The 12,961-nt window shown below is 35.2% G+C and overlaps 1 protein-coding gene across 3 annotated transcripts in view; it reads right to left on the reverse strand.

The window, feature by feature from the left end:
- Positions 1-3,173: 3,173 nt before the first annotated feature.
- Positions 3,174-12,961, reverse strand: part of LOC100162624 (kelch-like protein 3) — a 14,764-nt gene continuing 4,976 nt past the window's right edge. The window contains exons 3-10 of one of the 3 annotated variants that reach the window (XM_029489118.1): positions 6,634-6,809; positions 6,478-6,574; positions 5,125-5,281; positions 4,950-5,056; positions 4,590-4,883; positions 4,372-4,512; positions 4,049-4,310; positions 3,174-3,971 (exon numbers count right to left, since the gene is read on the reverse strand). In XM_029489118.1, the coding sequence (XP_029344978.1) occupies positions 3,790-3,971; positions 4,049-4,310; positions 4,372-4,512; positions 4,590-4,883; positions 4,950-5,056; positions 5,125-5,281; positions 6,478-6,574; positions 6,634-6,809 (1,416 nt within the window). In that variant the 3' untranslated portion in view covers positions 3,174-3,789. Of the gene's footprint in view, positions 3,975-4,048; positions 4,311-4,371; positions 4,513-4,589; positions 4,884-4,949; positions 5,057-5,124; positions 5,282-6,477; positions 6,575-6,633; positions 6,810-12,961 lie in introns of all 3 variants that reach the window. The other 2 variants (XM_029489119.1, XM_029489117.1) reach the window with 2 other exon arrangements.

The raw sequence follows: 12,961 nt of genomic DNA on the forward strand, positions 1-12,961 counted from the left end.
CAATCATCAAAAATCCCAATAACTGTTTCATGTAACCCTTACTATAACTCAGGAAAGTGTAGACTATGTGTGTTAAACCCATTAGGTTACCTATCAAAAGTAGTAGTTGGATTCAATTTCCTACTAGAAAATATTAAAACCAAATCATGTCAACTACTTATCATGTATTCAGTCACAAAAACAGTGTTCCTGTAAGTATGTAACTATTTTCTATAATTTTAAATTTTAATAGTATTTGTGTTTTTTTCATATTATTTATAACAAATTTGCATATTTATTTTATTTTTATAATCACGAATACCATTGAGGTTACAAATTAATAATAAAAAATATTCCGGCAAACAAAAACGGATAAATTAGAGTAGTACAAAAAACTAAAATCATTCTTCCTCGTTTATATATTTAATTTCATCCAAATTTATACGTAAAATACCTATAAAAAAATCTACTATATAATAATAAAACTATTTTACATTTTTTACATTTTTTGGTCATATTTTTTAAGTTATTCTTACGTAGAATTTTCAACCCTTAGCTATAAGAGTTGGACCTTTTACAGATTTTTAAATTTAAATTTTGATACATTTTGTCAAAATTCAAATTTTTAATTCTTATAAAAATTGTATGATGTAAAGAAAATTCTAATATAAATATTCAGTGAAAAATGTTCAATGTCATATAATTAGAGTAACACTAAAAACCTAAAATCAGTTATGTTAAAAACTACCACTAGATTCCCTATTTTCTATCTTAAAGATGCTTTTGCAGATAATCTAAGCATTTTTATTGTCCCAAAAGGTGATGACAGACACAAAAAAAAAACACATATTCTTGTAAAGTCAATAAATCGCTCCACTCAGAATCTAAAATAAAGATATTTTTTATTTCTTTTAATATTTTTATAATGTTTCCATGAAAATATTTTTAAAAAAAATATGATTAACATTAACAAAACATTTTTCAAAAGTGAACTTCTTGGCCAAGAAATATAAATAAAATATTTCCTTATTATTTACTCAACTTTTTTAAATATTTGACACCTATATTATCCAGTTACACTTTTCACGTGTACACGGCTCTTACTGATAAAAATATTGATAACATAAGAATATACGAGGTAACTAATATGTTACCAATCCATAACCGATCAACCGATGGGAAACGTTTGTGAGACCGCTCATAGCGAACCTATCCGGTCAATATATGCACGTAAATGTACACGTATGTAGTGGAAACCCACCTTAACATGTCCATGCCGCTGTAGTCAGTATTTCCGTCACCATATTTGTAGCGGCAATAATGCACAGCACGCTCAATGGACCACTCTTTTCTCCCCGCTCTTTACCCTCTCTTCCTACACATTATACTATATACGCATTATACTATATTATAGTATGCATTATACATACGATCCACTCCATACACAAGTAGTTCTAATGTTTTTTCTAAATCAATGTAAACAACGCCATCATTTATATTTTATTTTGTTTCTCTTTTTACGTTGAGTCTAAATAACCGGAAAAGAGTCCGTAGTATTGTTAGTTCGTGTTCTGTCCATGTTCGCAGCTCCCGTCGCGTTTGTATTTGTTTAAATTATATTGCTTTTACACTCTTCATAATTGTCGTCATCAGTAAGATGACACAATAATCGTTGTATTTTCTCTGGTTTCACGGATTTTGAATCTGCACATCATATTTTATGCAACCATTATCAATAAATCATATATCGCTTACAAGTTACAATTCGGTGAGTACTATTATTTATTTGGTTCCTGTTATGTTACCTCTCGTCTCTGCTGTAGGTATAGTCCGGATTGGTTATAGTCAATAAGAATTGATGTTACGGTGATTAATGCGACATTATCGGCTTCATTATTGACATCACTCTCCGTTAGTGTAAGTCCACCAGCAACTATTGTCGTTGTGCGAGAGGCCGCCCAAGTCGTCTAGGTGCAACACGCTGTGGATCGGACAACCATCTACCTGAGTCACTAAGTCACTGAGTCGTGGATATTTTGGATCGTTCAACCGTTACCGTACCAAGTGGATAGACTCCCTTTTTCCCGTAGCATAAGTTAGTTGTAAGATTCTATCCAACCACAGAAAGAACTCATCCCCCCCTCTGTATAATTAAACTGCACAATCCTATTTCCCGTTGAAGAACTTTTATGCTTTACATCTTAGCGTAATTTTAAAATTATGCACTTAAAAAATGCTTAGTTAAAAAAATCTCAATTAATTCTTTAAATAACATGAATTATACATTCATTCATAATTATTCGAAGTGTATTTATACGAATATATAAAATATCATTGTTGGATTTTAAACGAACATATGCGCACACAAGACACAACAACGATGAAACAGTCTCCAGTTATTTAGCACTCTCCAAATTCTAAGAAACTATTGTTGAATAATCAAGAAAATGTGTATAAAATATATATTTGTAACTCAAAACAGTAATGATATAAACTTTGCTATTTTAGAAATTCCCTGTATAGTCTTTGACATTCTATGATTATTATATCAAGCAGTACCTACTACAGTAAATAAATATAATAAAAAGTAAATTTCAAACCGCAATTTAACATTCTTCTAATTATGTAAACCTATGATTATACTAAAAGAAAACTTTTTTCCTATATAATGAAATAACCTATTAATCATAAATGTTTTATTTTTAATAAGTAACAATGGCAATTGAAATCTTGCTCAAAATTGGACAGAAAAACGAAAAACTTTAGCCCAAAAACATTGCATTATTTTAATGTTTACACTTTATTTGTGTTAAAAAATATAAAAACGTGTAGGTATACATAAATATAATAATAATATTAATAATAATAATAATAATATTTTTATATAGTGCCATATATTTGCAAATCACAAGTACTGTCAATGGATGTTATTTTATGTTATATTCTATGAAATATAGTAGTTACTAATTATTATTTATATTAACGATATAATATAAATAATTAAAATAAAATGATTAGAACAAAAGTTACTCCATTTGTTAGGTCTGTCTGTACACGCAATACGTCATTTTACATACAATACGCAATACAATTTACTAATATTAACTAATTACTATTATATAGGAGGAAATGGATAATCATGAATACATTTTTAAAAAAGAATATTGTTGTACCATAATATTATAATACAATACCAATTACTGTTATGGAGTTATAATATAACATGGACTGAATCGAATTATTTTAAATTCGTACATTTTTTTGTACTAATTAAAGAGTGTCTTGTATCGATACAATTACCTGTAAGAACCTTCCCTCTATTGCTGTAAATTATTTAGTGCAAAAATACTGATGTCAATTATATAGTATTACACTATTACACAGGGCTTGAAACCAATATTTGATACTGATTTTGAATACCAGTCAAAACCGTTAAAAACCGAAATCGATATCGAAACTGAAAACAAAATTGGAAAACAATAATACCAGTAATGGAAACCAAAATCAAAACCGGAAAAAATAAATACAGATATCTGAAACCAAAATCGAAATCGGGAAATATATTTTCTGTTTCAAGCCCTGCGTAGTATTGCATACTCTGCAAATAAATAAACATAATATTTACTATAATATTTAAAGAAAATATGTGGATAAATTATTCAGAAGTTTACCGAACGATAATATAATTGACAATTAAAATTATTAAAATATAATAATAATATTATAATATAATAATATTATAATATATTCATGAATTATAAGTTAATATGAATATAATATACAGCAACCAAAAATAAAAACATGTATAAACTAATAAGACCTCAAATGTGATGGCATATCAATGACAACTGCACCATGAATTACCTCTCCACTTGTTGGCAATGGTTCCATAGTCCACGTGTTACTGTTGGGGTCATATATTTCTACAGAATCCAAATTAGTAGATCCATCAAATCCACCAATAACATACAAGAATCCATTAAATGTGACAACTTCTATATTGAAAATGTAATTTAAATTCAATAAGTTCATTAGAAAGATTCTTAAAAAAAAAAATTTGTATATTAACTTGGAGCGACTCGGCACAAGTGCATATCAGGTATAGTAGACCAAACTTTATCAATTGGGGTGTATGCCTCAACACTTTTAAGACCCACTGAACTAGCATCGTCCTGACAGTCACCACCTATAGCATACATTATACCATCTAAGACTCCTATACCAGGGGCTCTGCGACTTGTAGACATTTGTGCGAGTGGTGTCCACGTGTCAAGGCTGGGATCATAACATTCAACAGATTTCAAAGCACATCCGTTATTGAAACCTCCTACCTATAGAATTAATTAAATGAAATGTAAGTATTGCAAACAAATTAAAAAAAAAAAAATTTACCGCGTATAAAAGATTATCGAGTACTCCAACACCGGGGTCCATTCTCTCAGTAGCCATACTGGATATAAATCGCCATTCTCGAACACTCACGTCAAAAACCTCCGCACACTTAAAATAAGAAGTACCAACTGCACCGCCAACCTAGCATTGTATAATAATATATATTGAAATAACACACAATTAGTAATGAGTTCGGGAATATAACCTATTATACTTACAGCATATATACGATCATCTAAGACACCAACTCCAAAATGATTTCTATCGACTAAAATTTTAACTTTTGATTTCCATTGAAGTGATTGTGAAAATAAATCAAGCATTTTAATTGATCTTGAATTTAAATCTACATTACTAAAAGCAAAAACTAAGTGATTCTTTATTAAGACTAGAGCACATAATTCAAAACCCATCTTCATATTTTTTGTTGTATGCAATTGTTTGGTTGCTGGATCATACCAGCTTGTATAACACTTTCCCAATCCAGATGCATCACACATGGCAAGAAGAAACTGAAAAAAAAAGAAGTAAAAAGAATGACATTGTAATGATAATTTGAAATATGAATTCAATAATACTTTAATTCCAGTCTGTCTAGGTGAATAACGAATTGTTTGTGGCATAGTAATGCGCCGTTGTTTATTTACGATGTGGAAATTTAAAGCTTCAATGACGAAATCTTTACCTTAAGATATTATAATTATTATATAAGATTACAAACTTATAGTAAAAGCATAATGATGAAAAACATACATATAGGATTATTTTTAATAAGAGGTTCATCAACTACATTTTTTGATATATACTCTTGGGGTGCTAATGACAAACGAACATGTTCCATCAATTTAGGCAAACTGTCATATCTACAATCTGATTCGTGTTTTACCCAATTAATAACACATTCAAATATCTACAACAAATAAATATGATTAAATTAAAACATAACTAAAACTAATTACATTGGCAAACCTATTTTTTTTGCCTTGACATAATATTATATATTTACTTATTTGATAAACAACACAACAAAATCTATTTTAGGTATTGCTCTAAATTGGAAGTACCTATGTTTTCAACGATTAAACTTATACATTATGAATAATTACATAATATGGTATTGGTTTTAAATTTAAGGTCATCAAAAAATAACATTAGTATGGAAGTAATGGTCTTTTTTTATTTAACGATAGTCATGACATTGAAAAAAAAAATAATGTTAATCTTTCGTTTTTATTGTTTTATTCGTAAATATTAATATTAACATTTAGGAAATTAAATAAAAAATAGTAGGTCTTTACGTAATCCACATACTACTTAAAAAAGTAGATTCACTTATTTTCAACTGAGTTGAGTAAATATTGTTTTCCCAAAAAACTTTTAATTTATTGAAGCCAATTTATTATTTTTTGACTTATCATTTTTGTATTATTTCAAGGTAAGAGGACACTACACAGACATTTGTTGTCTTCGTCTTACAAATGCGTAACAAAGCAGATTTTAGTCGGTTTAAAAATTTGAGTGGATTAACCTCTTATTAAATTTAAAGGAATGATTATTATCTAGGACATATATTATGTTTTTTATTATATTTTAATTTTCAATCGAGTTATGAGTATTTTTAACTGTACATTTTATCTAAACCTCAAAATTCTTTTAATTTGCTTTAACAAAAATATATAACAAAAAGCCTATGAGATTTCCTAGATAATAAAATTTCTTTAAACTTTTAGAAGTGGTCAATTCACTCTAGTTTCTAATTTAACGGAGATAAACGTGATCTGCTGGCATAACTTGTAAGATGAACCCAATCCCATTATAATTTAAGTAATAGGTTATTTTTTTTAGATTGGCATAAGTACAACCACCAATTATACCAAACCGTATTATAGCCCAATAATTAGCAATCAAATTGTAGAATTAAATACTTAATTAAATTAAGAATACAACAATTTACATAATTATTTAGGTATATCACTTACTCAACACCCACCCACCTGTTATTAGAATTTGTTAATCATGTGATTCAAATATGTTCCTTACAAACAGCCTAAGTAAATTTATTTCACATCATTAATTAAATACAATTATGAATTATAGTATACATACTTTTTCTTCAAATGGAACGTTAATGTCATCACGGGAGATCAGATTAATCACTTCTTCACAAGACAAAGATAGAAACTCGTCTGTTTCAACAAATTTTCTGAAAATCGTGACCATAATATTTATAACATTCACAGTCAGTTGTTTAATAAAGCTTACAAAAAATGTGTTTTCATGTATTCTTCAGAACTTGACAACAATTCCATACAGTTATAAAAGTACGCAAATTCTTTGATATAAAGACAATTTGAAGTATTCAATTGTTTTTGTAAGAACTCAACACATACGCCTTTTACATAATCCAACTGTAAGAATATAGCAGCTGGTAACAAACTCTAAACAAATAAACCACTATAATTAATTTAAATAATTTTGATTATAATCTAAATAACTAGGCTCAACAAGTTTTAAAAACCCCATGTGGTTGAAACATTTTTATTTTATCTAATGCAACGTTTGCAACTTTGAGATAATTTATTGAATACATGTTTAAAGCTTAAATATAATTAAAATCATAGTTAACATAGTTCTGAACGTTTCTTTTTTAGATAGGTAAACTTGTACTGCTACATCATTTACTCTTGTTTATGTCATTACAGTTGTGCTTAGTTAACTTAAAGAAGAAAATGAACAGTTTGCTCACTAAAGCACTGCACTATCCATCTTATCACTGATAAATTTACCATTAAATTAACGTATAGGACTAAAATTTTCAGATACTAAATCTTTAAATATTATGACTCTCCTAAATGTTTTCCATTTAATTGATGCAAGTTATCGACTTAAAGTTTAGATTTAAAAACTTAAGCCTAGACTTTAGAACATTTTATATCCCCGTTGTGTCCATTAATTCGTGAAAATTATCCTTTCAAAGGTTAGATATATAAAAATTAGCTTAGACTTTAGAACACTTTATATCCTGTCCATTCGTCCATCAGTTGTATTCCTCCGACAGTAGTAATTATCATCAGTTATCTTGATGCTTTCGGTCATTGTCTACGACAATTATACTAAAAGTATACAGTTTTACGTCTTCTTTTACTCAACATGTGTAGCCATCGCGCTGGTCATAAGAACCCAAAGAGGCCCAGAGTCTCGCCTGATCTCACTGAACCCAAGAAAAAAAACAAGACCGTCAACGCGAAACACCCGCTTCACCAGATCCGACACATAGCTGCTCCATCTCCGGAAACCTCACGCTCCACGTCACCTACTTCAACACCTCAAGCCATCCAAAGGGAATGTTTCCCACCTATAATCGTGAACTCAACACACTGGGCTACGGCTACACCTATAGTCATACCATCGTTTACTTAAGACAAACTCACACCTAAGTTCAGTCAGAACAATATCAATCTCCATGCTGCAGACACACCCACCTTCCGTTCAGTACAGGCCATTATGGAAAACGCCAACTTGCACTTTCTACCTTCTCACTACCGGCAGAACGACAATTCAAAGTGCTGCTCAGGGGCGTACAAAGCTACAACACCGAAGATTCCATGAAATCTGACCTTGAGTTTTTTTGGACACACAATCACTCATGTGCACCAGTTTATGAAAGATGGTAGAAATCTCCCAATGTACATGGTATTCCTCCTGAACACCCAGGGAAGCAAGAACATTTTCAACACCCCCAGTCTGTTCTACGTAAGCATCCACATAGAGGCCTATAAGACATCTGGACCATCCCAGTAATTCACATACCAAGGACACCCGTCAGCCCACTACAAGCACCAGCCGAAATGTGTGAAATTCGGCAGCAACCATGCAACCAAGACTTGCAACAAAACTCCTGACCAGCCGTCAAAATTCCACCTACATCAAGGCTTTCATTGAAAAGAAATCACAACCATAAGACATCACACCACCGCCAAACACTCATGAAGCATCTATATTAACCACTGACACTAATCAGATCACCTATGCTCAGGCTTTGTCACCGTCAAAACCACATCTAGTTCCAATCCAACCTCTAAACAAGATGAACACAAACCTGATTGATAGACTAAATCACACCATATATCAGATATCTACTGAATCAAATTTTAAAGACACTACCATGTTGGCAATATCATCTAAAGCCTTGCTCATAAATCAAGATGGACGAACAACTAAAAATCCTTTACTGGAATTGCCAAGGACTGGGAAATAAAAAACCAGAACTCGTCCATTTCATACGACAATACAAAATCCACATCATCTTACTCAGCGAAATCCACCTCAAGTCCACAGCATTATTCAAACACCCAAACTATCACATCTACAGAAACGATCGACTTAAGAGGCGCCGGAGGCTCAGCGATCCTAGTAGCCTTCAAAAAACTACGAAATGCTCATTCAGACATTCAGACAAACTACCTGGAAAACACTGCCATTCACATCTGATCAAAAATCGAAGACTACGGGGGCATGGCAAGATACATGAAATCCAGAAGTTAAACTTCCATTCAATAATCAGACATCCAAAGTCAAGAGGCTCATCCAACTCGACAGACGATCTGAATGGAACTCCTTTCTCGGAAAGCTTAAACCCAGGGACACAAAAATATTCAAAATCAACTAATCGCTAATCAACGGAAGACCTCCAAATCACCCACCAAACGGCCAACAAGGACCTGTCTTCGATTCCCCATGGAAAGCAGAAATCGTCGCTATTAACTTAGCCACACAATCCAACTGCCCATATGGAACACCTGCTTACTAGTAAAATCCCCAATCCACCTGGTCTCTCCAGGAGAAGTAAAAAACGTCATCAAGTGCCTACCACGCAACAAAGCGCCAGGACCTGACGATATTTCCAGCGCGGCTCTTCAACACTTCTCCAACAAAATCCTACTGGCTATGAGCAAAATATTCAACTGCTGTCTATGATTTCAACACTTTACTATTCGTACTTTAAGTACCCGAAGATCCGAAGACCGAAGCCGATACAGCAGTCACAGTAATCTTGAACATCTACCTGGCTGACACGCCTGAATCGCACAAGCCCACGGAAGCGACAGCAATAAGCTTCCCAACGACGATCACAGCGTGTACGGCCAGATAACAAAAAGTCCCGCCGCATGGAGACAGCAAGCGTCTTAGACCGTAACGTACTGTTATACACCAGCCGGAAATACACGAATGGCTGACGACTTTGACACACATCTTACAATCGTGTATCACCAATCGGTGCACCTTGGTAGCCAGACGGTGCGGCCACAGCGTATTCAACGCCTTGTAAGACAGCCCGAGATACCAGTGTCGTGGTCGTTACCTAATCTACGAGCAACCTACGGGTATCGCACGTAACGCGCGCTCTACTCCACACTGGGAAAACCAGAACCACCTAATGGAATACCCCAACAAGGACAACACAAGAAACCACGGTCCACATACCACAACATACAGGGAAAACTCCACCGAAAAGGATAAGATCTACCAAACAATGATACGGGACTGGCTGGAGGAGTCAAACCTACTACCACGCGAAAACCTAAAGACGCGCTGCCGAGTACGCGGGGAAAAATGAGGAGGACTCCACACGCTTCCTGAACACAACAAGGGATGTGCTGATAAAGGCAAAAAACGACAACGATGGGTAAAAGAACTGGCCCCACAACTCAAAGGAGACGCCGGAACATGGTGGGAGAGAATAAGAGCAATTGACTCCACTTGGCAAGAATTTCACAAAGAATTCACGAACAAGTTCAACGGACCACAAGTCAGAGAGAAACTGCACAAAGAACTGATGGGGTGGACACAATCCTATGGACAATCAACGGGGGACTTTGTATTACAAAAAATTCAACTATTTCAAAGATTGAACACCGGCCTGGACGAGGAAAATGGGGTGGAAACCATCATGGTAGTTATGAGACCAGATTATCAGAACTTAATACGGGTGCAATAACCAAAAATGTTCATGGACCTCAACGAAGCAACATACACGGTGACAGACCAAACCCAGAAGAGAGGGAAACCCCACTGGGAAAAACTAGAAACCGAAAAAACAGAGGTAAGTACACCAACACAAAACAAACAAAGAAAATTCTGGAACACCACGAAGTCGGGAAACGGAAAAATGGTCGGGGAAAACCCACCGACCAAAAAGAAAAAACCCAACAAGACAACAAGGAAAATGGTCGCGGGGAAAACCCCCACACCGCAAACAATAAAACCAAAAACCCAGAAAAAACAGAAAACACACCGTTTGCAGTCACAACAATGGAACACCAGCAATAACTCACACCGATTAAAACGCAGAACCCCGGGTCAGGGGCACAAACAGACCTACACTAGCAGTGGAGATGGAATTCCCAGACGGAATGGTCATCGCATTGCTGGACTCACAGGCGGAAAAAACATACATACGACCATGGATAGCCGAGAAATACGGAAAACAAGTAGACAAACGCAAAACAACCGTACGAATGGCCAACGGACACACCTGGAAAACGGACAGAAAATGCTGGATAGAGGCAAAAATTGCAACACTAGAGCTGAAATTCGAAGCGGAAATACTAATGGAGCTGATGACAGACATCCTGATAGGCCATGACTTTTAAATGCAACAACAAGCAGCATGGGACTACAATGCGGCCACAATCCACTTAGGTGCAGAGAAACGAACAACAGCTGGCATAGACAACCAAACCCAATAAGGAAAAAACACAATCTCAGAGAACTGGAAATCCCAAACGGACCAGACGAAGACCCAATATGGGTAAACCTAGGGAAATACTCAGCCGTGTTCAACAACTCTATAGGAAGGACACGGGTTGTAGAACATGAGTTACGACTGACAAACGGAAAATCAGTGGCCATAAACTCATACCCATACAGCAGGAAAAAACGGAGCTGATATCAAGTATGATTCACGATATAGAGGAACAAAGGATGATAGAACCGAGCATCTCCCCATGGGCAGCACCAATCGTCCGAACATCAAAAAAACATGGGTTGAAAAAACTATGCGTCGACTACAGACGTAAACCTCCAAACAGGATTCGGACACACACTTCATACCGGACCTACATGAAATGGTCCGGGGGATGGGCTGCACGAAAATATTCAGCACACTAGATTTAAAATTCGGCTACTGGCAGGTAAGCCTAACACCAGAAAGCAGACCACTAACAGCGTTCCGCATACCAAGGGACCTATACCAATTTAAAGTGATGCCGTTTGGACTAAAGGGAGCTCCCACACCGTTCTGCTGACTCGGAAACGAAGTATTCCGCGGTTACATCGGGGGTTTTGTCTAAATATATTTGGACGACATCGTGATTTACTCCAAAAACATGGAAGACCACAAGGGACACCTACAGAAGGTACTAGAACGATTACAACGCTATGGACTAACATGTCAACCAAAAAAATGCAAAATAGGACTACCAAAAATACACTTCCTAGGCCACGTAGTAGACGGAGACGGAATAAACAAAGAAATCGACAAACTGGATTTCATAACAAAATTCCCAACACCAAAAAAGGTAAAGGACATACAATGGTCCTCAGGAATATGCGAGTGGTACAACCAATTCGTGAAAAACTTCTCAGACATCGCCAATATGCTCGCAAAAAGAAATACGTGGAAATGGATAACACGGGAAGAACAGGATTTTGACAAACTCAAAGCAGCAGTAACACAAGCACCGAGGCTATCCCCACCAGATTACACGAAGCCTTTCGTCCTACAAACGGACGCGAGCGAAATAGGATTAGGGGCAGTGCTATTCCAAAGGGGAGAAACACCGACAAACAGACAAATAATCAGCCATGGATGTAGAAAACTGAACACAGCACAAACCAACTACCCAGCAATAACGGGAAAGCTTAGCGATAATATGGGCGGTAGATAAATGTAGACCATACCTAGAGTCGGAACACTTCGAACTACTGACGGACAATGCAGCACTAAAATGGCTGAAAACAGCAAAACACAACAACAACCAATTATTGCTACACTGGGCAATACAGTTGGAACCATATAACTGCAAGATAAAAAAACGTGCCAGGAAAAGAAAACGAGGCAGCTGACACCCTGTCAAGGAACCCATCCAAGGGGTTGGAAGTCGACGAGGAACTGCTGGAAAACAACCTAATCGAACCACCAACCGGACGGAAAACTCCACAAAAGACACAACAAACAATTGGAGCCATCACAGGAAATACCGGAGATGGGGAAACCCACATCACTAGGGTAAAATCAAGGAATGGCAACAAAACGACAAACAAATACAATGAAGTGAAAGCGAACTCCCCTTGTCACCCACCGGCCACTTACTTGAGTTGTGCCGATCCCGGGTCTTGTCTATCATAGAAGCCACTTAGTCGAATCACTTAGTTGAGCAGTGAACCGTGATTTCGGGAAAAAAAATTAATTCCTGTGATTAGTTGAATGTACAGTATGTCCCAGAAGTCCCGTATCACCCTTAGTGTCCCCGAGGAAAATCAATATATTTAAATTTTTTTACAGTAACTGGTATGGAAATTCTGATTG

The sequence above is a fragment of the Acyrthosiphon pisum genome, chromosome A2 (genome assembly GCF_005508785.2).
Source record: "Acyrthosiphon pisum isolate AL4f chromosome A2, pea_aphid_22Mar2018_4r6ur, whole genome shotgun sequence".
Taxonomy (NCBI): Eukaryota; Metazoa; Arthropoda; class Insecta; order Hemiptera; family Aphididae; genus Acyrthosiphon; species Acyrthosiphon pisum.